Below are 22458 nucleotides of genomic sequence, written 5' to 3' on the forward strand. Positions count from 1 at the left end.
GGATAGCTAAATGGATAGATGGATAGATACTGCACATCTTGTGTGGTGTATTGTGGCAGGATACAAGTAAACACTCAACCAATTTTTTGGTGTCACGGATTCATAGAATCAAAGAACTGTTTGAGTTGGAAGGGACCTTTCAGGACATTTAGTCCCACTTCCCTGTCATTTTGCCTTAAGTTAGCCTGAGTGGAATTTCACATCCTCGGGGACTCTGATAGAATGGTGACATCCTTAAATTGGCACAGTGAGCAGAGTTTCCTCATCGATGCTGAAGTGATTGCTGAGCCCACACTATTTCTGTGATACTCTCTGAGAGGAGTCATAGCCAAGAGGAGGCATGACTGCAAGATGCAGGATTTGGCTGACAGCTCTCTATGGACTGATCTTTGTATCTGTAGGACTGTTTTGGCTTCCCAGAGCCCCATAATACACTGTACTTTTTTCCTGGAGATACCAGAGGGCTACAATGCCTGGCCTTCTCCCCTGGTACGACTTAGGCTTCATATTTTTTAAGTGTGCAGATTGACTGTTGGACTAGATTAGAGGGGAGATTTAGATTGGATATAAGGAAGAAGTTTTGTACCTGAAGGGCAGTGAGGCACTGGCACAGGTTGCCAAGAGAGGCGTTGGGTGCCCTGTCCCTGGAGACACTCAAGGTCAAGCTGGGGGACTCTGAGCACCTGATGGAGCTGTGGGTGTCCCTGTTCATTGCAGAAGGGACTGATGGCCTTTAAGAGTCCCTTCTGCAGAGTCTGGCCCAAGGATAACCTCATAAAAAAGGGGAGAAGTCATGCATGACTGGAGAATGGGACAGGACGTAGATGCATTTGCCACCTTCTGGTAAAGAGAACTGCCCCAAGCTGTGCAGAATGAGGCCGTAGCTGTGGCTTTCTCTCTCCCCTCACCTTGTCTATGCCTAGCAGTATGTGGCTAGTACTCGTGTCAAGGCCTGAACTAGGACTGGAAGTTGTCCTGGAGAAAAGGACATGTGCTAGGACTGGAGAAAAGAAAATGTGCCGTCTGTGGCAAAAACATGGAGACCGTAGAGCTGTGCGCCATATGAACAATCCCCCATGTTTTTCAGAACTGAATATGAGATCTTAGGGATCCACTGGAAGTTCCTCTGCTTTTCTGCAGAGTCATGAGTCTTTCATACCCCTTTATGTTTATATCTTAGTCTGCATACCTTGTAGTAGTTCAGCCGCCCTTGCCTATCATGGGAAACTGCATGTAGAAGGAGTATAAAGTCAGGATGCTGGTGGGCAGCTTTTGGAGCTCAGCTGGCCGGAGACACCGCAACTTGCAAGCCCCTCATCCCTCAGACCCCATCCTGCGACAGACATGTAGATGAGACGTACCCTAATTTGCCTTCCAACATACGTGATAATAGATGATATGAGCAATTAATATAGATGATAATGCATTTTGTTTTGGTGCATCTGAGTCAGTGAAGTGCACTGTAGTCACTGTCCTCCCACTGGGCAAAACAAACCAGAGAATGGGGTGGGACACCTTGCAGCTCAGTTCTACGATTCCAGGATTATCTCAGTGGTCTTTTCCAGCCTCAGTGATTCTGTGATTCTATGAATTACCCCAACATCCAGAAAGAAGAGAACAGTAAGGGAAAGGAGAGTATCTTAACACTGCACTGTCCAGCAAGGTGCATCAAGGAAGGGAAACAGCCCCTCATCCACCTACAGTCAGGAGGAATTGTAAGGCCTGAAGTAAGAGCAAAGAGCAAATAGTGCCCAAAGTCACCAAGCTGGGAGGAAATGTTGATGTGCCTGAGGGCAGGAAGGCCCTACAGAGGGACTTGGACAGGCTGCATCAATGGGCTGAGGCCAATGGGATGAGCTTCAACAAGACCAGGGGCTGCATCCTGCACTTTGGTTTTAACAACCCCATACGTCAGACTTGGGGCAGAGTGGCTGGAAGCTGTGCAGAGGAAGAGGATTTGGGACTGTTAGTCAACAGCCAGCCACATGAACGTGAGCCAGTGGGGTGCCCAAGTGACCAAGAAGGCCAATGGCATCCTGGTTTGTGTCAGGAGGTGATCGTCCCTCTTAACTCAACGCTGGTGAGGCAGCGTCTCAGTGCTGTGTTCAGTGTAGGGTCCCTCACTGCAAACAAGACATCGAGGCTCTGCAGCATGTCCAGAGAAGGGCAACGGGGAGTGAGGGGTCTGGAGCACAAGTGTTATGGGGAGAGGCTAAGGGAGCTGGGATGGGACATTTGTGCTTCCTGTGGTTGATGCCCAGGGCTGATGCCATATGCAGCTGATGGGTTGGTTCCATTTAGTTCTCCTTTGTACCAGGATCTGTTCAATTTTCTTATACATACATGAAGTTAGCTTATATAAGCGTACATTTTTGGAATGAAAGGAGTATGCCTTTAACAGGAATGAGAACAGATTCATTGCATGTTAGTTATTCTTTCTGTCATTGTCTTGTAGATATTATTTAACACATGACAGCTGCTTTGTTCTGCTGAAGAAGGCTGTGTAGAGAGCACTGGTTGTGGTGGTGGATAGTAAGAACAGAAAGTGACAAGGCCCAATTTTTGCTAAATTTTAATAATTCTGCTAAATGCTTTATATAGTGTACATGGATTTTCCAACTGGATATGGGATACACGTGGGAGATAAAAACATCTCTGATATTAGAGAATATATTTACCCTGTATGTAACCCTTATTGCCAATAAGATATAGATATATACTCCGCATCTTGTGCTAAATAGCTTAGTGGGATAGGAAAAAAAAAAAAAACGACCACACAAACATTCAGCCAATTGTTTGGTGTCATTTCACCTTAATTTAACCCAAGAGAACTTCAAAACCACAATGACCCTCATCCATTTTGTTGGTGACAGCCTCACATTCTTATTCCCAAATCCTTTATCTTGTATCCTTCATCCCACAGGTAGCCCAGGAAGGGTGCTCCAGACCTACGTGCTCCCCAGATCACATCACCACCTCCTTCACTGCAGCACTGGAAACGTCTAGGAGAGAAAACAGCTCTGGTCGAGGCGAGTATCATAATCCTCCCACGCCTGAGGGCAAAGACACTCACCATATCCCCAGTGAGCTGGCCCAGCCCCAACAGGGCAAGGGCGAAGTGGATGCAGTTACAGGTGACAGCATCATACTCCAGCACCATGTCCATGGCTGCCCGAATCCGCCACTGCAGGGCAGCCGCATCCAGTCCCGCCTTCATCCGCAGCACCTTGGCGGGGCCTCGTGTCCTCAGGAGGTGGCTCTTACTATGCTTGGCCACAATCCCTGTTGGGGATGTTCCTGAGGTGCCTGTGGTATAGAGGAGATGGCCTTCAAGGAGGGTTGAGGGCCACAAGGAGGAGCTGGGTCCTCAAATAGGGTAGAGGTGTCCAAATAGGTTTGAAGTGCTCAAGGAGTGTGGGGTCATCAAGAAGGTTCGGGAGGTGGAATCACCGCAAGTGTTGGGCCCCCAAATAGGATTGAATTTCCCAAGGAGGGTTGGGTCTCCAAATAGGGTTGAGGTGCCCAAAAATAGTTGGGGTCATCCCTTGATGGGTTCCGAGTAACCTGGGGTATGTGTTTCCCAAATTGAGTTGAGATCCCCAAGGAAGATCAAGGAGGTTTGGGGGTGACCTGGGGTGTTGGATCCCCAAATAGGGTCAGGGTGCCGAAGGAGAGTTGTGGTCCCCAAGCATGAGCTGCTTTGCCTCATGTCCCCTGTGCTGAGTTTCCTCCCACTGCTCACCTTCCAGGTGGATGATCTCCCCATCACCGCAATAGACACCAGCATGGGCACCCCACCAGCCAGGTCTCCTCGAGGTCAGTGGGAAGAGGAAGAGGTCCCCAGGCTGGGGCTCAGCCGCCCCGTTGGGCACCACGTCAAAGTGCCAACCCAGCAGCCCCTCACAGAGGAAGAATGCCGCTGTGCTTGCCGCTCCTGCCACTGCCTGGGGACACCACCACATGTCACCTCCAGCCAGGTGCCACCCCACAGGTTTGTCCCTGTCCTGCAGAGATTTGGATCTCCATGGACCAGGGAAGAGATCTGGGAGGTCATCTCCAGCCAACTCAGGTGGACAGCTTGAGTCCAGAGCAACCATGGGCACTGAGTAAAAGCAGGTTTGCCCTATAGGTGGTAGGATGGGTAGTGCGGGGTGCAGCTGTTGATGCTGGCACTTACCTGCTTGGAGCTGCTCACCTGGAAGGACAAACACCCATTGGTCAAGCTGGTGGAACTGGGACCCACCTCACCTCAGGCCCCAGCTGCAGACAATTTTGGGGCAGCGTCACCAAGGTGTGTCCCTTGGCGTCACCTCTGCTGCCTTGATCTGTTCCATCCAAACCTGCCACATCCAGGAGCGCAGCCAGTACCGGAGCTGGAGGAATGGTGGGACCTTGTCCTGCAGGGTCAGCAGCAAGGAGCTCACCTGGGGGTCAGCAAAGCCAGAACCAGCCTGGTGGCACCCACACCTGCTGTCACCCACCCTGGTGGCACCCACCTCCCCTCCAACACCTCTCCATTCACCCATGTCCCCTTTCCCTCACGCTCAGCACAAACAATGCAGATGCCACGACCCCAGGGTGGGAAAACAGGATTGGGGTACGATGGCCTCCCTGGTGACTCCCCAGCTACCTGCTCCAGGAGGTCCATCTGGAAGGAAAGACGTGGCGTCCACAGAACTGTTGCCACCCTGGCTTGGGGATCTCGGTGTCCTCAAGTCCTTGGCAGGATCACATCACCAAACACCAAGCTATGGCCTCAGTCACCACGCTATCCCTGAGGACATGCCTGAGTGCTCCTTTCCACCCTCACCTTAGAGACTCCTTCGATGTCCCCTTGTTGCGCTGTGATCACAGGCTGCAGGACCCCAAGTTGTTGGCAGTGCCAGCACCCAGGAATGTGCCCAGACTGTCCTGACCGGCCCCACCGCTGCCACTGAGCCCGCCCCGTCCAGGTGACATGGGGCCCTCCCAGGGGGGACAGTCTCCACCTGCTGGGACGTTTCCTCCACTAACCCTCGGGTGACAAAAAGGTTGTCACAAAGTGCCCTCTACAATGGACCTGAGCCTGTGACCACCAGAATGGTGCCACCTCTGCCATCACAGGGCTGTGCCTATGGAACAGCCATCGGGATGTCCCCAGGGAGATGTTTGCCCTTGGGGATGGGTTTCATGGCCAGGTCAGCGCTAGAGCCCCATTAAAGTTTCATCTGGGGTCAGCAGAGGCTTTGGCAGGGCATGGCGCGGGTGACCTGGGAGCTGTCACCACTCGCTGCCCGCAGCCACTCGGCATCATTTGTCACAGTGGGCACACAAAGGGAAAAAGAGCTCTGGTAAAGGAGAGCTGATGACGGATGAAACCAGAGCTAGGCCCTGACATGGCTGAGCGCCAGTGGTAGTGTTAACCCATCACAGTCACCACTGGTGTCAACAGGGGCTGCCTGAAGTCCCACATTGCCCTTGTTTCCTTCCAGAGCCTTGTATCTCCTGATTGCTTTTGTCCACTCTTGATCCCCTTCACCAACTCCTGGTCCCCATCATCCCATTGTGGTCCCCACCATCCTCTCATCATCCCTACCGACCACTATTGCTCCTCACTGCTCCCTCCCGATCCTTATTACCTTCCTAATTCTCATTGCATCCTCCTGGTCTCTGCTGTTACCTCCTGGTCCCCACCAATCTCTTTTGGGCTCTGTCATCTTCTCCTGGTCATCATCAGATCACCCCCTACCCTATGGTCCCGTTCCAGTCCCCATCAAATTTTTCTGGTCCCCATCACTCCCTCCTGATGCTTGTCCCCACTCAGGCTTTCATCTTCTCCTGGTCCCCACAGCACCTTTCTGGTGCCCAGAGGGACCTCCTGGTCTCCAACATCTCCTTGTGGTCCCCATTACCCTCTCCTGATCTTTGTTGTCACTTCCTAGTTGCCCCGACCAGTTCCCCGACCTCACCCTCCCCACCTGGTCCCCTCCTGGTCCCTACAACCTTCTTCTTGTCCCCAGCCATGCTGTCCCCTGACTGTAGCACATCCATTTGCTCCCCATGGCTGGTGGGATTAGTGTAGCCAGAGCCCAGCTACTGGTCTCAAGACTGCCAGCAACATCTTGGGGTAATTAGTAAATTAGTAATTAAATGCTGGGGAGGAGGGAGGGAGCCGATCCCAAGGTTTTAGGCTGGGTAATCCCAAGCATCTGTCACAGAGCTGGGTCACGGGCTTTAATGTTTGCTCCTTCATAGGGGGACCTCGGTGCTGAGCCCCTCAGCAATGGCACTGGGCACTGTCTGGTCCCCAGTGTGCTTGGGTGCCCCTTTGGGCTGCTGGCAGAGACACAGCACTGGGGGCACCTCTGGATGTTCCACTGAGGCCACGCAGCCGGGTGCAAGAGCAAAATGGGGTGGGAACAATATTTTTGTAATTATTGGATTTCCTCGGCGCAATGATTATTGGCTGGTGGCAGATGGCTGCTGGAGCTAATCCCCTTCCCAAATCCCAGCTCCAGAGCTGGCTTTTTACTGGCGGTGTGGAGGGGAACATGGCTGGGTGGCAAATTAGCCGAGTCAGTGCTCATCACCATCCCTGGGGGCCGAAAGCCACCGCTTCCCATTACCATGGGTATCCAATGTCTGTCCCATGGGCAGTGGCCAAGGAGAACCGTGGGTATGCAGGGTACCCAGTTCTCACTGCATCAGCCCAGCACCTTTGTGGTGTTGCTTATGGTAGGAACAAGATGGAGCCATGGACTGGGACATGGAAATGAGATGTTGGGATGAAGGATACTGCCGATGGGGTGGAAGGATGCCACATTTGGTATGGGGTGATGGTGGCAGTGGGATGGAGGATGCTGCAGTTGAGATGGGGTGATGCTGCATGTAGAGGGGATGGAGTGATGCTGCAGATGAAGATGGAGATGGATGGAGCCTCATCCCCCATATCCCCTTGTGTCACCACTTCTGGTCCCCAGCTGAACCCCTGTAACAAACCCACCCCAACCTCAGCCTCAAGACTCCATCCCCCTCCCAGTCCCTGTCTCCACTGGCCCCACAGCCCACCCCGGATGGCCGCGGGGGGGTTTAGCGCCTAAAGCCCTCAAATCTCAAATTGTGCTGCCCTGTCACAGCGAGGGTTTAGCCTTCGTTGCGTAACCCTGGGGCCACCTGGCCCCACGCTGCTGCGTCAGCAGCCACGGCCCAAAGTCCCCAAAGGGACATGGAGGCTGCTGGCCCCAGGGGGACACACGATACCCCTGTCCCAGCACTAATCCTCTTTGGGGGACTCCCATCAATTATCCCCCTCAATTGGGGCTTGTAATTAATTGCCTGGGGACAGGGAAGGGGGGCTGTGTGTCGTCCCCCCATCCCGTAATTACCACTTTTCGTTATTCCTCTCTAAACTCCTTAACAAGGGGCTTATGTGCTTACAGGGCCCGGTGGGCGCAGCATGGGGGGACATAGGGGTCACCCCTGCACCCCAACACTCCTCCACAATCTCAGCCCTCTACTTCCCAGGTCCAGCATCGCTGTGACCCCCGTGTCCCCACTGCAGGTGGCTTTGGTGGCTTTGGTGGCTTTGGTGTTGCAGGGTTTAGGGTTACAGGGAGGCAGCCATGCCGGGGCTCAGCACCTTTTTAATTCTTCATCGCGTGGCTGATTGATCCCCCCCGCACAGACACTAAAGATTAAGACGGTGACAAACAGGCGGCTGCTTACACAGCGCCCGCACTAATCTGCCTTGAAGAGAGCACAGCCACAGCCCCATCCTGCAGAGCGGGGACGGGGACAGCCCAGCATGGCTGCGTCGCCGGAGGGGTCGGTGGTGAGTGCCGGGCTGGAGGACAGCCCCTCGGGTAAGAGCCACATCCTGCTGCACAGGTCTGTCCCCAGTGGGTCCTTCTGCGGGATGCTCGGGTCCCCATCGGTGTCCTTCTTCAGGAATCCATGGGGTCCAAACGTGGTCCTTTGGGATGCTCGGGGTCCTCCGTTGTGGTCCTTTTCCGGGATGCTCAGGGTCCTCCATCGTGGTCTTTCTCAGGAATTCTCAGGGTCCCCCATTGTGAGCTGTCTCCAAGATATTTGGATCCTTATCACAGTTCTTTCCTAGTATGTTTGAGGTCCCTCATCACAGTTCTCCTCTAGAATATTTGGAGTCCCCATCATGGTCCTTCTCCAGGATATCTTGGGTCCCTACTACAGTTATTCTCTAGGATGCTCTTAGTCACGGTCCTTCTCTGAGATCCTTGGGAATTCTCATTGTGGTTCTTTTCCAGGATGTATGGCTTCTCCATCATTATCTTTTTCCCCAGGATATTTGGGGTTGCCATTGTACACCTTCTCTAGGATGCTTAGTGTCCACTACCACCTTCCTTCTGCAGGATGCTTAGGGTCCCCTGTGGTTGTCCTCATCCAAGACACACGGGTTCCCCAGCCATGACCCCTCTCCATGGTGCCCATGGTCCTCATTGAGGACCTTTTCCACCATGCCCAGGGTCCCCCATTGGCGTCCTTCTCCTGGCTACTTGAGGTGTCCAGCTCTGCTCTTTCTCCATAATGCTACAGACTCTCTTCTAGATGTCTATGGTCTCTGCTCTTCCCCCAAGGACCCCACGATCTCCTGCTGAGACTCTTCTGTGGGGTCACAATCACAGCCCTTATCTGGGGTAATGCATGCCCAGCCATGGCCCTTCTCCAGAACACCTGTGGTCCCACTTGAGGCTCTTTGTCATGATGCATGCTGTCCCCCCACTGGGGACCCAGTGTCCCCAGCCCCAGGGACACCATTTAATCCCATTTAAAAGTCCCATGAGAGCTCTTTCCATGGCATCCCTCGGGTGTGGGCTGATGCTGAGCCCTGTGTGCACCTCTTGGACCCCTCATCCATGTCCCCTGGGATATCTGAGGTACCTTGGGCCAGACCCATGGAGGTGGCAGTGACCATCATCTGAGTGAGGGGACTGATGGAGGGGGATGGGGACTCTGGGGTGTCCCTGCTCACCCTGAGTGTTTTGGCTCTGCTCCTGCAGGACTGAGCCCGGCCCCTGGCAAGGCGCTGAGCCCTGTGCTGCTGTGCAAGGTGTGCGGGGACACCAGCAGTGGGAAGCACTATGGCATCTATGCCTGCAATGGCTGCAGCGGCTTCTTCAAGCGCAGTGTCCGCAGGAAGCTCATCTACAGGTGGGGATGGGGAATAGCCAGCTGGCGGGGACGCAGGGGATGGACGCCGGGTGGGACAAAGGCTGCGGGTACAGGGGGGGACATGGCATTCATTGGGGCAGGACACCCATCAAGGGAGGGTATTCACTGGGACACAGCACCTGTATGGGACAAGGCACCTATAGGGGATGAGGGCACCCAGAGGGGATGTGCATCTGCAGGGGACAGAACATCCCTGGGGCAAACAAGGCATTTGCTGGGGCAGGACACTCATGGTGACAACGGACCCATGGAGACAAGGCACCCATAGGGACAGGATATTTACTGGGGCAGCGCACCCACTGGGTGAATGCCACCCAGCAGGGACAAAGCCTCCCTAGTATGGGGCATCCATGGGCCATGGGACACCGCAGGGAAAGAGGGCCATCCCTGTGGGTGCAGCCAGGTACCACCTTTCCCTGCAGGTGCCAGGCAGGGACAGGGCTGTGCCCAGTGGACAAGGCACACCGCAACCAGTGCCAGGCATGCCGGCTCAAGAAGTGCCTGCAAGCCGGCATGAACAAGGATGGTGAGCAGGGCAGATGCGCTGGGGAGGGAGGTGGCGGTGTGTGTTGGCTGCAGTTGATGTCACCTTGTCACCACAGCTGTGCAGAATGAACGCCAGCCCCGGAGTACAGCTCAGGTCCGCCTAGATAGCATCGAGCTGGATGCCGAGCTGGCCCCAGAGCAAGTGGCTGCCACGCGTGATGTCCCCCGGTTCCCTGCCCGGCCCCCGTGGCCCCGGGGCTACTGCTGCCACTGCTGCCGTTCCCCGCACACCCACACCGCCCACCAACCACCGCTTCATGGCCAGCCTGATGACAGCAGAGACTTGTGCCAAGCTGGAGCCTGAAGACGGTGGGTGACCGCCGGTGGTGGGGAGGTTTGGGAGGCAATGGGGTGATGTTGTGTCCCCATCCCTGCAGTTGATGAGACAGTAGATGTGACGGGTGGTGAGCCTGAGCGGGCGGGCGGTGAGTACCAGGTGGCCCCGTACCCAGCAGCTGGTCCTGAAAATGTCTACGAGACCTCGGCACGTCTCCTCTTCATGGCTGTCAAGTGGGCAAAGAACCTTCCTGTCTTCTCCAATCTGCCCTTCCGGGACCAGGTAGGGACCCCAAAAGCTTTAGATTGGGATGGGGTTGGGATGGGGATAGCCTCTCCGTGACCACAGGGTGAACCTTGGGGTGTCCCCAGGATGCCACTTTCTGGCCACGGGATGAACCGTGGGTGATGTTCCTCTGCCCACCCAGGTGGGCTGATGTGTTATGGCTGCCCCCAGGTGATCCTGCTGGAGGAGGCGTGGAGCGAGCTGTTCCTGCTCTGTGCCATCCAGTGGTCCATGCCCCTGGAGAGCTGCCCGCTGCTGGCCGTCCCTGAGCCGTCCCCCGGCAAGCTGCTGCCAGCTGCTGTGGACGTGCGGGCGCTGCAGGAGACCCTGGGGCGCTTCAAAGCACTAGCGGTCGATCCCACCGAATTTGCCTGCATGAAGGCTGTGGTGCTCTTCAAGCCAGGTGAGAGCGCGCACCCAGGTCCTCCGCTGCCTGTCCCCGTGTCACCCCAACACCCGCTGTCCTGGCAGAGACCCGCGGCCTGAAGGACCCTGAGCAGGTGGAGAACCTGCAGGACCAGTCGCAGGTGATGCTGGGCCAGCACAACCGCTCCCACTACCCCGGGCAGCCCGTCAGGTACAGCCAGCCCCAGCCCCGGAGGTGCCGTCGACAGCGGGGTTTGTGACACCGCTCCATCCTCCAGGTTTGGGAAGCTGCTGCTGCTCCTGCCGGCGCTGCGCTTCCTCTCCTCTGAGCGCGTCGAGCTGCTCTTCTTCCGCCGTACCATCGGCAACACCCCCATGGAGAAGCTGCTCTGCGACATGTTCAAGAACTGACCCCTCCCTGTCGTCACCTGGCCGCTACTCGGTGTCTTTTGGGATACCCCGGGCTGTTTGTCCCTCTGTGCTGGTGGCACTCTGTCATCCCCGGCTCTCCTGGGGGTGTGGATGTCCCCAGGCCAGCAGCCAAGTCCTTGGGGTGCTCCCAAGTGGTGCAGGAGGCGGGGTGGCAGGGGGACATCTCCAGGTGGCACCAGGAGGACCTCACGGGATGGGCACCTCGATGGGTGCTGCTGTCCCCAACCCAACCCTGAGCACTGCCTGGACGTGGTGTCAGCAGCGCCCCATCCCAGGGACATGACACTAGCCTGGGGGTGGCACTGGTGGGGGACATGTGGGGACAGAGCTGTGTCATCCCGTCCCAGGGGACTTGCAGCCAGCCCCCCGTTTTGTACTCCGAATAAAGAGGGCTTTTGCAGACAGCCTCCTCGTGCCCTTCTCTCAGGGTCCGGCACTGGGGACATTGGGGACATGGGGCCAGAATATCCAGCTGAAAACCAGATCTCCAGCTCCAAAAAGAAAGCCAAGAAACAACACCCACCTCCAGACTCAAAAACCAGAGGTGATATCCCCCCTTGGTGGTGCGTTCCTAAGGTGCAACCCCCCACGTGCCCCCAAAGACATCACCCAGCACTCCTTGTTACAGCTCTTTAATAAGCAAGGGCTTCACTCGGCCGCTTCGTACAGCCACACGGAACACGCTGGAGAAATATTACACAGAATTGCACTTTATACAGAACAACGGCCTCGTTGCTGGAAGGAAGGGAACAACATTAATTAATGAGAACGCGCAGACGCAACGCGACAGCTTGACGGCTGCCCGTGGCACTGGGCAGAGATAAATCATTCTCCTTTATATAATTACACTTTTTTTTTAACTTTTTTTTTTAATTTTTTTTTTTAAACAGGTAAAATTCATAGAGAGCGTGACACAGGATAATATATCCTCTTACAATACATACTTCTGTGGGTTTGGTTCTTTTTTTTTCCTTTTTAACTTACACTCGGCGTTCTTATAAATTACTTAAAAAAATTTCCATTAAAAATAATAATTAACAACACGCAGCCCACGTCCTTTCCAGTAGTAAGTACATTCACTTGGTACGAGGAGCGGATCGTCTTCCAAAACCAACACTGTGCCCCAGAACAGCCACGTATGGGCACGGGGAGCAGCAGGGTGCCGGCTCTGTGCTGGTTGGGGATCTGCTAAAACCACCCCAATTTCTGGGGGCTCATCGCTCACTGCTAGTTTAGATCCTGCCAGCGAGAGGGATATATACAAAATTATATATATATATTATTACATACATAGAGGGAGGTGATGCGTCAGCTGGATGCGCCGTCCCTGCTGCTCTCGTGGTGCCGGGGGGAGATCGGTGTGGGATGGGACGGTGCTCTATTGGAGGAGACCTCGTCCTAAAAATTGAGCTTTGAAGGATAGTTTTGGTGGGATTTCTTTAAATAACAAGGCCTTTCCACTAAGCGAGAGGGAGAAGTGGCTCATCCCAATGCGGGGGGCTGTGTGGGGATGATGCGCTCCCCACATCACCACGTGGCTTAAATCCAAAGAAAAAACAACCACCACCACCACCAACAAAAATTAAAATAATAAAAAGGCAAATAAATAAAACACCCCTTGAAATCACTGGCACTGGGGCTGGGAACAGGGGGCTGCATCCCCAGTCGCAGTGAAACCAACAGAAAACATGCAGGAAGACTCGAGTTATTGTGTTCCCCATCTTTTTGGAGGTGTTCAGGGAAAGGTGTGGAGCCCAGCCTGCCCAGAACACCAAGCAGGAAGGGGCAGACCCAGCACCTATGGATCCCATCAGCGTCCCAGGCTCCCAATCTCTCCCATCCTACAGCCAGGCAGCCCCCAGGCTGCAGCAGGAGCCAGCAGCTCCCATCGTTAGCGAGCGCCACTCATTAGTGCTACTGCAGGCAGTGCTTCTGAGCCCTGCTAATTACAGCCCGATGGAGCAGTGGTGGAAGACGTGGTGATGGCCGGGGCCTGTGCTGCCCACTGACCCCTTGCCCTGGCACAAAGTCCTCTTTGGGGCAAAATATTAAAAAAAAAAAAAACAACCAATTAAAAAAAGTAATTTACAATAAACTACCAGTAAACCAGAATATAAACAGAGCTTCAAGTCCTTGATTATTATTATTTTAATACTGATGGTTTGAAAAAAAACATTAAAAAAAAACTACCACGAGAGGAGGGCACATTGGAAATAAGAAAGAACAACCAGAGCCGAGTCCTTTTGGCAGATCTCCTTCTCACCGCTCCACGTGCCCCGCAGCTCATGCACACCGCCGTGCGTTTCAGTGTTCTGCTTCCCACTGCCTCCTCCTCCTCCTCCAGCACAGAGGACCTGGCACGGCGGCTCCTTCCCCGACGTCCCTCTGTCTGTCCCTCTGTCCCCACGCCGGCCGTCCCAACCCCACACCATCGAGGCCACCGCCGAACCTGTCCCCAGCAGCTTCTACATGGAGCGCTCATTTTGGAGCCCGAGTGGTCGGGGGATGACAGTGACGATGATGGCAATGGGGACGTCGTCAACCTGGCGTCTCACACCATGAACTCGTTGCTCCCCAGCAGGACAAGCTGCTGGCCGGCGCTGCGGTCAGCATCGGGGTTCCTTTTGCGGCCCAGCCCCCCTTCTGGCGGCTCTTTGGTTTTCGGGGGGGAGTTCTTCACGCTCTTCAGTTTCTGCTTCCCCTTCTCGGGGTTGAAGGTCCCACGCGTGGTGAACTGGGGCCGCTCGTTGCAGTGGGGCTCGGGGGGCTCGCCCAGGGCCCCCGCTCGGTAGAAGGGCGACTTGGAGTACATCTGGAAGCGCTTGCGGGGCAGGTGGGGCAGGCAGGAGGTGGACGACTGGGAGGAAGAGGAGGATGAGGAGGAGGAGACGAGGGATGGATTCGGCGTGTCCGCCACGTCTGGCCGCATCCTGGGGTGCCGCCGCAGCCGGCCTGGCCCCTCCGCCTTGATGGGGCGCAGGGAGCTAAGTGCTACACTTCGCTCTGCAGGACAGGGAGCGCAGCAGGGTTAGTAATGTGGTCCTCGGAAGCATCTGGGCTCCCCGTCTCAGCAGGGACATATAAAGAAGGGAGAGAACCCAACCCAACACAGGTGAGATGATCCCACCTCCACCGCATCGCTCACAAAGACATCCTGGTGTCCTGGCAGTGGGAACAACAACCCGAGCACCTGGGACACCGTGCCTAAAGAAGCACACACCTCCTCACCCATTCAAGAGGCAGCATGATCTACAGACCCCGGCTGTTTTAATCATTTATTAACACCAATCTCATTAATCCAACTACACTGCTCTACGCAGAGCTTTGCTGTGGAACAACTGCATTGAAACCTGTCTGATTACAGGTTCTACTGACTCACCCGACCGATCGGAGATGGCTCCTTCGGAGTCAAAGTTCAGATTTTCTGAGCTGTCAGCAGTGCCGATGGAAGCTTCCGACTCAAGTGTTTCATCATCAGAGGCACGAGGCTCCAGAGTCAGCATCTCGAACGTCAGTTCCTCCCTGCAAAACCCAACTCTGTGACCCAACAGGACCAAAAAAGAAGGAAGGAAAGCAAGAGGGATGCACGGAGTTCTCAAGTTCAACCCATGAGCAGCACATCCACCCCAGAACCAACCGCCATCACATCATCCCCAAGTTGAACCTCAAGATACAAGGCGTGGAAGTGAGCCAAGCTTGGATTCAAGGGCGAACTCACTTCTCCTTCTGCAGGCTTTCGATCTGCTCGGTCAGCACCCTCTCCTCCTGCTGCATGGCTGCTTGCTGCTGCTCTGTCACATCCAGCTCCATGGCCTCCTCGCTGCTCACGGTCTCCTCGGGGACGTCAGACACCGAGGGCAGGCGCACGGCCACAGGGGACGTAGGGCTGGGGTAGGTGCCGCGCCGCACGCGGCCTTTGCCCTGAAGATAAACATCAGTGTCAAGCGAGGATTATTTTGCACAGCCCGTTTTTGGGGGACTCCTCCTCTCTGGCACAAAGGGAGCTACAAGGTGCAATGGGATGATGCGACACAACGGCAGGTTTGAGGGTCTGCTAAGCAGGTGAGGGAAAGCACTGCATAAAAAAGACAGGTGAGGAATAGCTGGGGAACAGCAAATAAACTAACGGTCAAATAGAAGAGTCCTGCATGTTTAGCAGTATTAAAACTTCTGATTATGAACAAGGTCTTAGATGGGAGTATCATAGATGGAGAAATATTGCGAGTGCAAATGGCCTCTGCTTTACCTTCAGAGGAGCTGCTCCACAGGGTGAAAGAGAAATACTGATTTTTGGACACAAAGGATGCTGAGGAGTAGTGCGCTTTGTGGGCACGCCATGGCCATTAAAAAGACTTTATCCTAACTGCTGCTGTAACGGAACACAGCTCATCTCCTGAAGTCAGGACCCTGAACTGGTCAGAGAGTGAAAGACGAGTGCAACACAAGTGCAACACAAGTGCAACACAAGTGCAACATGGAAAACCCAGCACTTGCCTCTGCTCCACCTACAGGCTGCCCTCTTCTTTCAAACAATCATTGTGTTTCTTGGTGAAACTGAATCCCCTTCCTGCTGTACTCTGCCTCATTCATCACCTCACAGGCAGCTTTTCTTCTCACAGGGCCATTTCAACACTAGCTGAGGTTCCTCTTTCTTGGTCTTCCTCACAACCCACATACCCAGAACATGGGAGAAAAGCCTCCTTTTTTCACTTTGAAAGCAAAAAGCTATCAGGAATGCAAGCAGGGATCTTTCCTTGAATGGCAAAGCAAACCTATGCTGACATGAATGGGACATGGCCCAAGTGGGAGGCAACGCTGAGCACTGCTTCCCCCTGCAAGGTTTGTTAAATCCTCCAGCCCGGACAAACACTGCTGCTCAGCACTAAGACGTGAGATTTGCTCCATTTTACCCTTTCATCTCCTGCTGTCGCACCTGGGAGATCTTTCACAAAGGAGCTTCCGGCAACGCAGCAACGTTCCTCTGATGGCATCACGTGGGCTGCTGAGCCGAGGCACAGCCACCTGAATCCTATTAGCAAAAAGCCCTGAGCTCCCAAAGATCCCCTGTGCCTCGTGTACTGCTCTCCCTGCCTATGGGGTGCTCAACAGCGAGCAGATGCTGCAGTGACGACATCCACGTGGGCTTTCAGCAAAGCCCTCTCCTCTCCCAGCTGCTGCAAGCGGAAAATTCCCCAGTGGGTCAGATGTGGGTTTGCTCATAGTGCTTACGTGTCCAGTGCTGGCTGGAATGAGAAAGGCAACAACACTTTTTGATGGTAAGAGTAGGGTTTGCTCTCAAAGAAGGAGCTTTCATGGTCCTACATTTGGTCTCACTTGGGAGTGTGCTGCTGCAGGGCTGCTGGGTGCTCACATCCATCCTGAGCTGCCCTGACCATCAGGGTACAGCAGCCCAGCTGCCCAGAGCCCTTCAGTAGATGCCATATGATCACTATGGGATTCACCCACCGCAGTCAAAGCAACGGCTTCACAGTGCCTAAACACAACCCCAGCAGGAATCGTGGATGGGAGCAATGAATCAAGGAAAGCAAAAGTTAGGAGGGCACAGAACAGAAAAAGAAAATTAAGAAGTGATGGTGAAAGCCACTTCTCACAGAGCTGCATGCAGGAGCGAAGGCACGAGCCCGGCAGATTTGGCTGCTGCTGCTCCTGGGGGTCCCAGAGAGCCACCTGCAGGGGGACAAGACGGGCAATGTCACAGACGATGGCCGGTGGCACGGGGCTGGAATGAGGGCGGTCACACAGAACGGAGGGACGCGGCTGGCACAGAGCGCCGTGCAGTGAATACATACCGGGATTGAACTGCGGGTTATGCTCATAAATCTAACTGCAATTAGTACGGGTTTCTGGATTAGAGAGGACATGAAAAGGAAAGCAGAAGGTTAGAGTGCACATGCCATCGTCCCTCCAAAAGAACTGTTTTTTGTTCGTTTTTGTCTTTTTTTAAACCAGGACGAGCGAGGCGGCTCTCTGCGGTATCGGTGCCAGCACACGGCTGAGCCCCAAGCTTGGCAAAATGACCCCCAGAGTTGGGTTAGACCTGCCCTGAGGGCCACTGCGGGCAGCTCAGCCCCACAGCATGGGTCTGGATCAGGTATCTCCTGATCCCACAGCCAAAAAGCCACACGTAGCATCAGCAGCCCACTGGTGTGCTGGGGCGAGCAGGACCCAGAGCAAGCCATCGCTCACCCCAAAGCATGGAAGCTCAATGAGATGGTTGGGGAGCCTCAGGGAGCTCAGTTTGGATTCAGGTGATGTTTTTGAGCTCATCAGCAGCACAAGGAGGACAAAGCCAGTGGTTGTGGGCTGCTCCAGTCCAGGTCTCCCTTGTGTTTGTGCATGGGGTGACAGCAAGGTAAGCAGAGGCTAGATTCAACATAAATTGCTCAAATGTGCAAGACAAAGCCTGAAATGTAAACAGGAGCCTCTGAGCTCGAGTGACTGCATTTCCATTGAGCCCTCTCTCAGGCTTCTTTCCCATCACCTTTGCTGGGTTTTTGTTTTTGTCTAATTCCCTGAAATAATGGTGAGCTGCCATGGGGCTGGGAGACGTGCTGCCTGGGATTGGGATGGTTTGGAAGGTGCAAGGGGGAGGAGAGCCTGGAATAAGCAAGGAGAGGTAAGGCAGGATTGCTTCAAGTAAAAGGAGAGGACAGGAGAGAAGAGAGGTGACTGTGTCAGAGCCAGAAAGCGGTCTGACTTTCTCTGCAGCAAGACAGATGTTCTCTGTGGCTATGATGGATGCACCACGGGAACACCCGATATCTGCTTTGGTGCAAATTCCCTTGTAAAAGGAAAGGGACACGAGTCTGTGAGCAGCAGGGGCTGGTGCAGCATCTCACCATTGACCTGCGGATCAAGGACAGGCGGCTCTTGGCTTTGTTCTCAGCAAACTCCAGGCTGTTGATGTCCTTGAGGCGAGCCTTGTATTTGTTCATCTGCTCGATGACAATGAGTTCTACACAGCTGGGAGGCAAAGAAAAGACAAAACTAGAATCAGAAAGGTTTTTATTAGAGCTGTCTCTGCCTGGTGTAAAGATCTGCTCTGCTTGAGAGCTTCAGCATGCAAGGATGCAAAGAAAAAGACCAAGGAAATTCCCTAAGAAGAGCAACAGAATACATAGCTGCAAAAGTAATGTCTCCTATTTGTTTCCATGGAAACTTGCTTCCATGGGTCAGTATTGCAGCTGGCTCTGTTTGATATCAGTAATCTGGGTGAGGGGATCAAATGCACCCTCAATAAATTCACCAATGACACCAAACTGGGAGAAGTGCTGTTCTGCCTGGGGGCAGGAAGGCCCTACAGAGGGATCTGGTCAGGCTGATAGATGGACTGAGGCCAATGGGATGAGCTTCAACAAGACCAGGGGCCGAGTCCTGTGTTTGGCCACAACAACCCCAGGCATCGCTACAGGCTTGGGGCAGCAAGGCTGGAAGCTGTGCAGAGGAAAAGGATCTGGGGGTATAAGCTGACAGCCAGCTGAATATCAGCCAGCAGCGTGGAAAAATTAGGAAAAATTTATTCTCAGAAACAGTGGTAATGTGTTGGAAGAGGCTGCTCTTGGAGGTGGCAGAGTCACCATCCCTGGAGGTGCTGTTACAGAAAACGGCAGACCTGAGACGCATGGTTGGTGGGCATGGGTTAAAAGTTGGACTAGATGATCTAAAGAGGTCTTTTCCAACCTTAATGATTCTATGATGTTATGGCCAAGCTTAACCCAAACTTCAGCAAGCACAGAAATGTTTCGACCTGATTATCACACACAAATGGGCAGTGCTAGTATGGGTCCTAGCAGGTGGGTCTCCAACAACAGAATAAAGATCTGGCTGTCGTGAATGGGATTAACCACATCAGCACAAGCTCCACTTGTTTCTGCTACATCTGCTGGTCATTAAGGATGCAGAAAACTTGTTTTAAGTCCCTGGTCTGCTTTGGTGGATCCTCCCTTTCTTAACTCCACTGGCTTCTGAGAGAACACGAAACATTTTGTTAAGATGCAGTTAATAGGCACGGCTGTAGAGTTTTTATCATTTCCATGCTAAAGCTTTTCTTACGTGGTTGTTTTACTGATGTCCTGAACGCTCTGCAGCGGGTCCGTCGTGTCGGGGCAGCGGAGGATACAGGGAGCGAAGACGATGGCCAAGGCGTTAGCTGACATTCGGTTGGTCTCCTCTTGGAGAGCAATCCTGAAGAAAAAAAAGATTACTACAGAAGCCAGGGGTGAAGGCAGCCCCTTCACCTCTTCCAGTGCCGACGATGACCCACAGCTGCCCTGCCTGCCCTGCGTACCTGACCAGGTGGAAGATGAGGCGCTCCAAGGTGCTGAGATGGGTGCGTGAGAGCTGGTCAATGACCGAGTAAACTCCTCGCACTGTCTCCCTCCTCTCCTGCAGGCCTGCAGAGAACACACCAGCCTTGCTAGGGGCACCTCTGTTTACTGTTTAAAATGACGCATTCTTCATGCCTATTTCCACTACTTAAAAAGACAAAGCTGGCAAACAGGTTGGGCTTAAATCTGCTGAGCAGCAATGAAAAGTCACGCTACCCAGCACAACGCTGACCTGCCTGTGGCTTTGTGTAAACAAACTTACAGCAGAACGTCAGACTCTGGGCAAATTAGACTGGGCAAAATAAGATGACTTGGGCCCCAAATGTAAATAAAGAATTAGGTACTTCAAGTGGCTGTCATTTCCCTCAGCCTGGGAACTGAAATCACAAAATGGTTTGGTTTGGAAAGGATGTAAAGAATATCCAATTTCAACTCCCCTGCCATGGACACAGGCATCTTTCACTAGACCAAGCTGCACAGAGTCACATTCAGCCTGGCTGTGAACTTCCAATGATGGGGCATCCACAGCTTCTCTGGGCAACCTGCTCCTAGGCCTCACCACTCTCAGATTATAAAATTTCTTCCTTATATCCAATCTCAACCGACCCTTTAGCAGAGGGAAAGGATGTCCCTTACCCATCGCCCGCAGAAACTCCTCGTACAGCTCGAAAGTCATGAGAGGGTTGGGCAAATCTCGGAGCCACTGCTTGAAGACGCTGGCAATGACGTGGATGTTGTAGTCATCTAAATTCACATTATCTATGTCTGCTCGGTGAGATCCACAGAGCATTGAGAAGAAGGCATAAATACAAGAAATATCAATCAATATTAAGCTGTAAGTGAAACCAGATTTTGGAACGAGCATTTGGTTGGAAATGTGGAAGCAACGCTTGCTTACACCAACTCTTGCTGTTGCAGAGATTTTTCTTCCTGTGCTTTGTTTTCCCTTTTACCTGTATCGAGCCCTTGCCGCAGCTCCTTGATCTTGTTGGTGGACCCTGATTTTCTGTAGATGCCCTCTGTGTACAGCCCATGCATTTCTATGTAGTTGATCAGTTTCTCCACCAGCACCGGCACAGCTCGCTCCTCACTGGTCAGCCGGGCGAGCTCCACTCCGAACTGCCGGGACGAGAGCTCAGGATCATACTGATGGGGAAGAGACAAACGGGAAAGGGCTGAAACAAACTGCAGAAAGCAATGTGCCATAACATGACCCAAAGTCATAACCACTTGGGTTTTCTTTGTTTAATAACCATGGTTATGGCATTCCTGGCCAAAGACCTAAAAAAATCTTGACACAAGTGCCCAGTCCCAGCAAAGGAAATGCAAGACAGCACACGATGCACTGCAGGCCCTGAAACAGGTCATGGTTCCTCTTACAACTTCTACATCTTTACTTTCCCTATTCACGCCATCCTTCCGCCCAATAATGCACAGCTTGCTGCTGAAAGCAACCCCAAAAACATGAATCCACCAAGCACAGGCAAGCCAGAGCCTTCCTACAGGAAGACCTGGAACCATCCAAGTGGAGACACTATAATTTCATTGACAGCACATAAAAACTGAGAAACACCACAGCATGAGAAGACTCCAAGCATCTTTGAGCAACCATTCAGAGCTGTTTTAAGTTTTGTTTTTCACAGAAAGGAACAAAAAAGGACTGAAAGATCAACTGAGGTGAACACGTCAGTACCTCCTTTGTGACATTTAACTAACGAACCCATTTCAGGCAGTTCTATTGCCCTGCAAAATGTTAACAGCCTCAACTCTTCCTGTTTGCTGCATCCCTGGTGAGCGTCACTGAAGCACTGGCACAAGCCTTTTACTATCCTTTATCATCCTTGCCAGATTCAATTCCAGGCGGGCTTTAGCCTTCCTAGTTGCATCCCTGCAGGCTCTGACAACATTTCTATATTCTTCCCAAGTGGTCAGACCCTTTTTCCACATTTCATGGACGACCTTCTTCCATTTGAGTTTGTGAGCTCCTTGCTCATCCACACAGGTCTCTTGCCACCCTTTCCTGATTTCTTGCTCACAGGGACGCACCGATCCTGAGCTTGGAAGAAGAGCTGTTTAAATGCCGACCAGCTCTCGCAGGCCCCTCACCTTCTAAAACCCCAGCCCACGGGACGGCTCCAAGTAGGTCCCAGAAGAGATCAAAGTTGGCTCTCCTAAAGTCCAGGGTAGCAATCCCACTTTTCACTTTGCTTCTTCCACTCAAGATCTTGAACTCCACCATCTCGTGGTCACTACAACCCAAGCTGCCCCTGACCTTTACTTCCTTGACAAGCCCTTCCTTATCGGTGAGTATAAGGTCCAGCAACACCCCTCCCCTCGTCGGTTCCTCCACCACCTGCATCAGAAAGTTGTCTTCAACACATTGCAGGAACCGCCTGGACCGCGTGTGCGTGGCCGTGCTGCTTATCCAGCAAATATCTGGATAACTGAAGTCCCCCATAAGCACCAGTGCCTGGGATCGTGACGCTACTTCCAGTTGCTTATGGAAGGCCTCATCAACCTCCTCCTCCTGATCAGGGGCCCTGTAGCCCTGTAGCACACCCCCACAACAGCGTCAGCCATACCAGCCCGCCCCTTGATTCTCACCCACAAGCTCTGCACTGCTACACCACTGTCCCCCAGGTGGAGTTCAATACATTCTAGCTGCTCTCCAACATAAAGAGCAACTCCACCACCCCGCCTCGCCAGCCAATCTTTCCTAAAAAGCACACAGCCCTCCATGACAACACTCCAGTCGTGCGAGCTGTCCCACTCCGTCTCTGTGACTGCAATGAGGTCGTGGCCATGCGGCCGCACGCACATCTCCAACTCTTGCTGTTTGTTTCCCATGCTGCGCATTAGTGTACAGACACTTCAGGGAAGCAGCACCCCCCTGCCAATCTCCACCCCTTCAAACTCCACCCTCATCACTCATCACCGTCATGCCTGGAGCCGAGTAAATTGCCCCATGGTCAAAAAAAACAAAATTCTTGTGCCTGCACCAACCTCTAAGCCATTTAT

The 22458-nt window shown here is 53.3% G+C and overlaps 3 protein-coding genes across 3 annotated transcripts in view; 1 reads left to right on the forward strand and 2 right to left on the reverse strand.

Moving 5' to 3' along the window:
- Window positions 1–2565: 2565 nt before the first annotated feature.
- On the reverse strand, window positions 2566–5002 carry LOC109369557. The gene is made up of 6 exons (XM_031555192.1): window positions 4811–5002; window positions 4631–4718; window positions 4341–4397; window positions 3743–4195; window positions 3074–3306; window positions 2566–3002 (listed from the first exon to the last, which is right to left on the reverse strand). Exons 4-6 carry the CDS (start codon window positions 4095–4097, stop codon window positions 2982–2984), a joined length of 609 nt encoding a protein of 202 aa, XP_031411052.1. The 5' UTR covers window positions 4098–4195; window positions 4341–4397; window positions 4631–4718; window positions 4811–5002; the 3' UTR covers window positions 2566–2981.
- A 2609-nt stretch (window positions 5003–7611) lies between these two features.
- On the forward strand, window positions 7612–11615 carry NR2E3 (nuclear receptor subfamily 2 group E member 3). The gene is given in 9 exon segments (XM_031555193.1): window positions 7612–7841; window positions 9015–9165; window positions 9609–9712; window positions 9789–9906; window positions 9908–10041; window positions 10110–10291; window positions 10466–10697; window positions 10766–10871; window positions 10939–11615. Coding segments are annotated over 9 exon segments (1218 nt in total). The 5' UTR covers window positions 7612–7783; the 3' UTR covers window positions 11072–11615.
- A 93-nt stretch (window positions 11616–11708) lies between these two features.
- Window positions 11709–22458, reverse strand: part of MYO9A (myosin IXA) — a 136383-nt gene continuing 125633 nt past the window's right edge. The window contains 8 exon segments of the mRNA XM_010717130.3: window positions 11709–14095; window positions 14472–14614; window positions 14811–15013; window positions 17953–18076; window positions 19166–19297; window positions 19401–19506; window positions 20077–20205; window positions 20394–20586. Of these exon segments, the coding sequence (XP_010715432.2) occupies window positions 13644–14095; window positions 14472–14614; window positions 14811–15013; window positions 17953–18076; window positions 19166–19297; window positions 19401–19506; window positions 20077–20205; window positions 20394–20586 (1482 nt within the window). The 3' untranslated portion in view covers window positions 11709–13643.

The sequence above is a fragment of the Meleagris gallopavo genome, chromosome 12 (assembly GCF_000146605.3).
Source record: "Meleagris gallopavo isolate NT-WF06-2002-E0010 breed Aviagen turkey brand Nicholas breeding stock chromosome 12, Turkey_5.1, whole genome shotgun sequence".
Classification (NCBI taxonomy): Eukaryota; Metazoa; Chordata; class Aves; order Galliformes; family Phasianidae; genus Meleagris; species Meleagris gallopavo.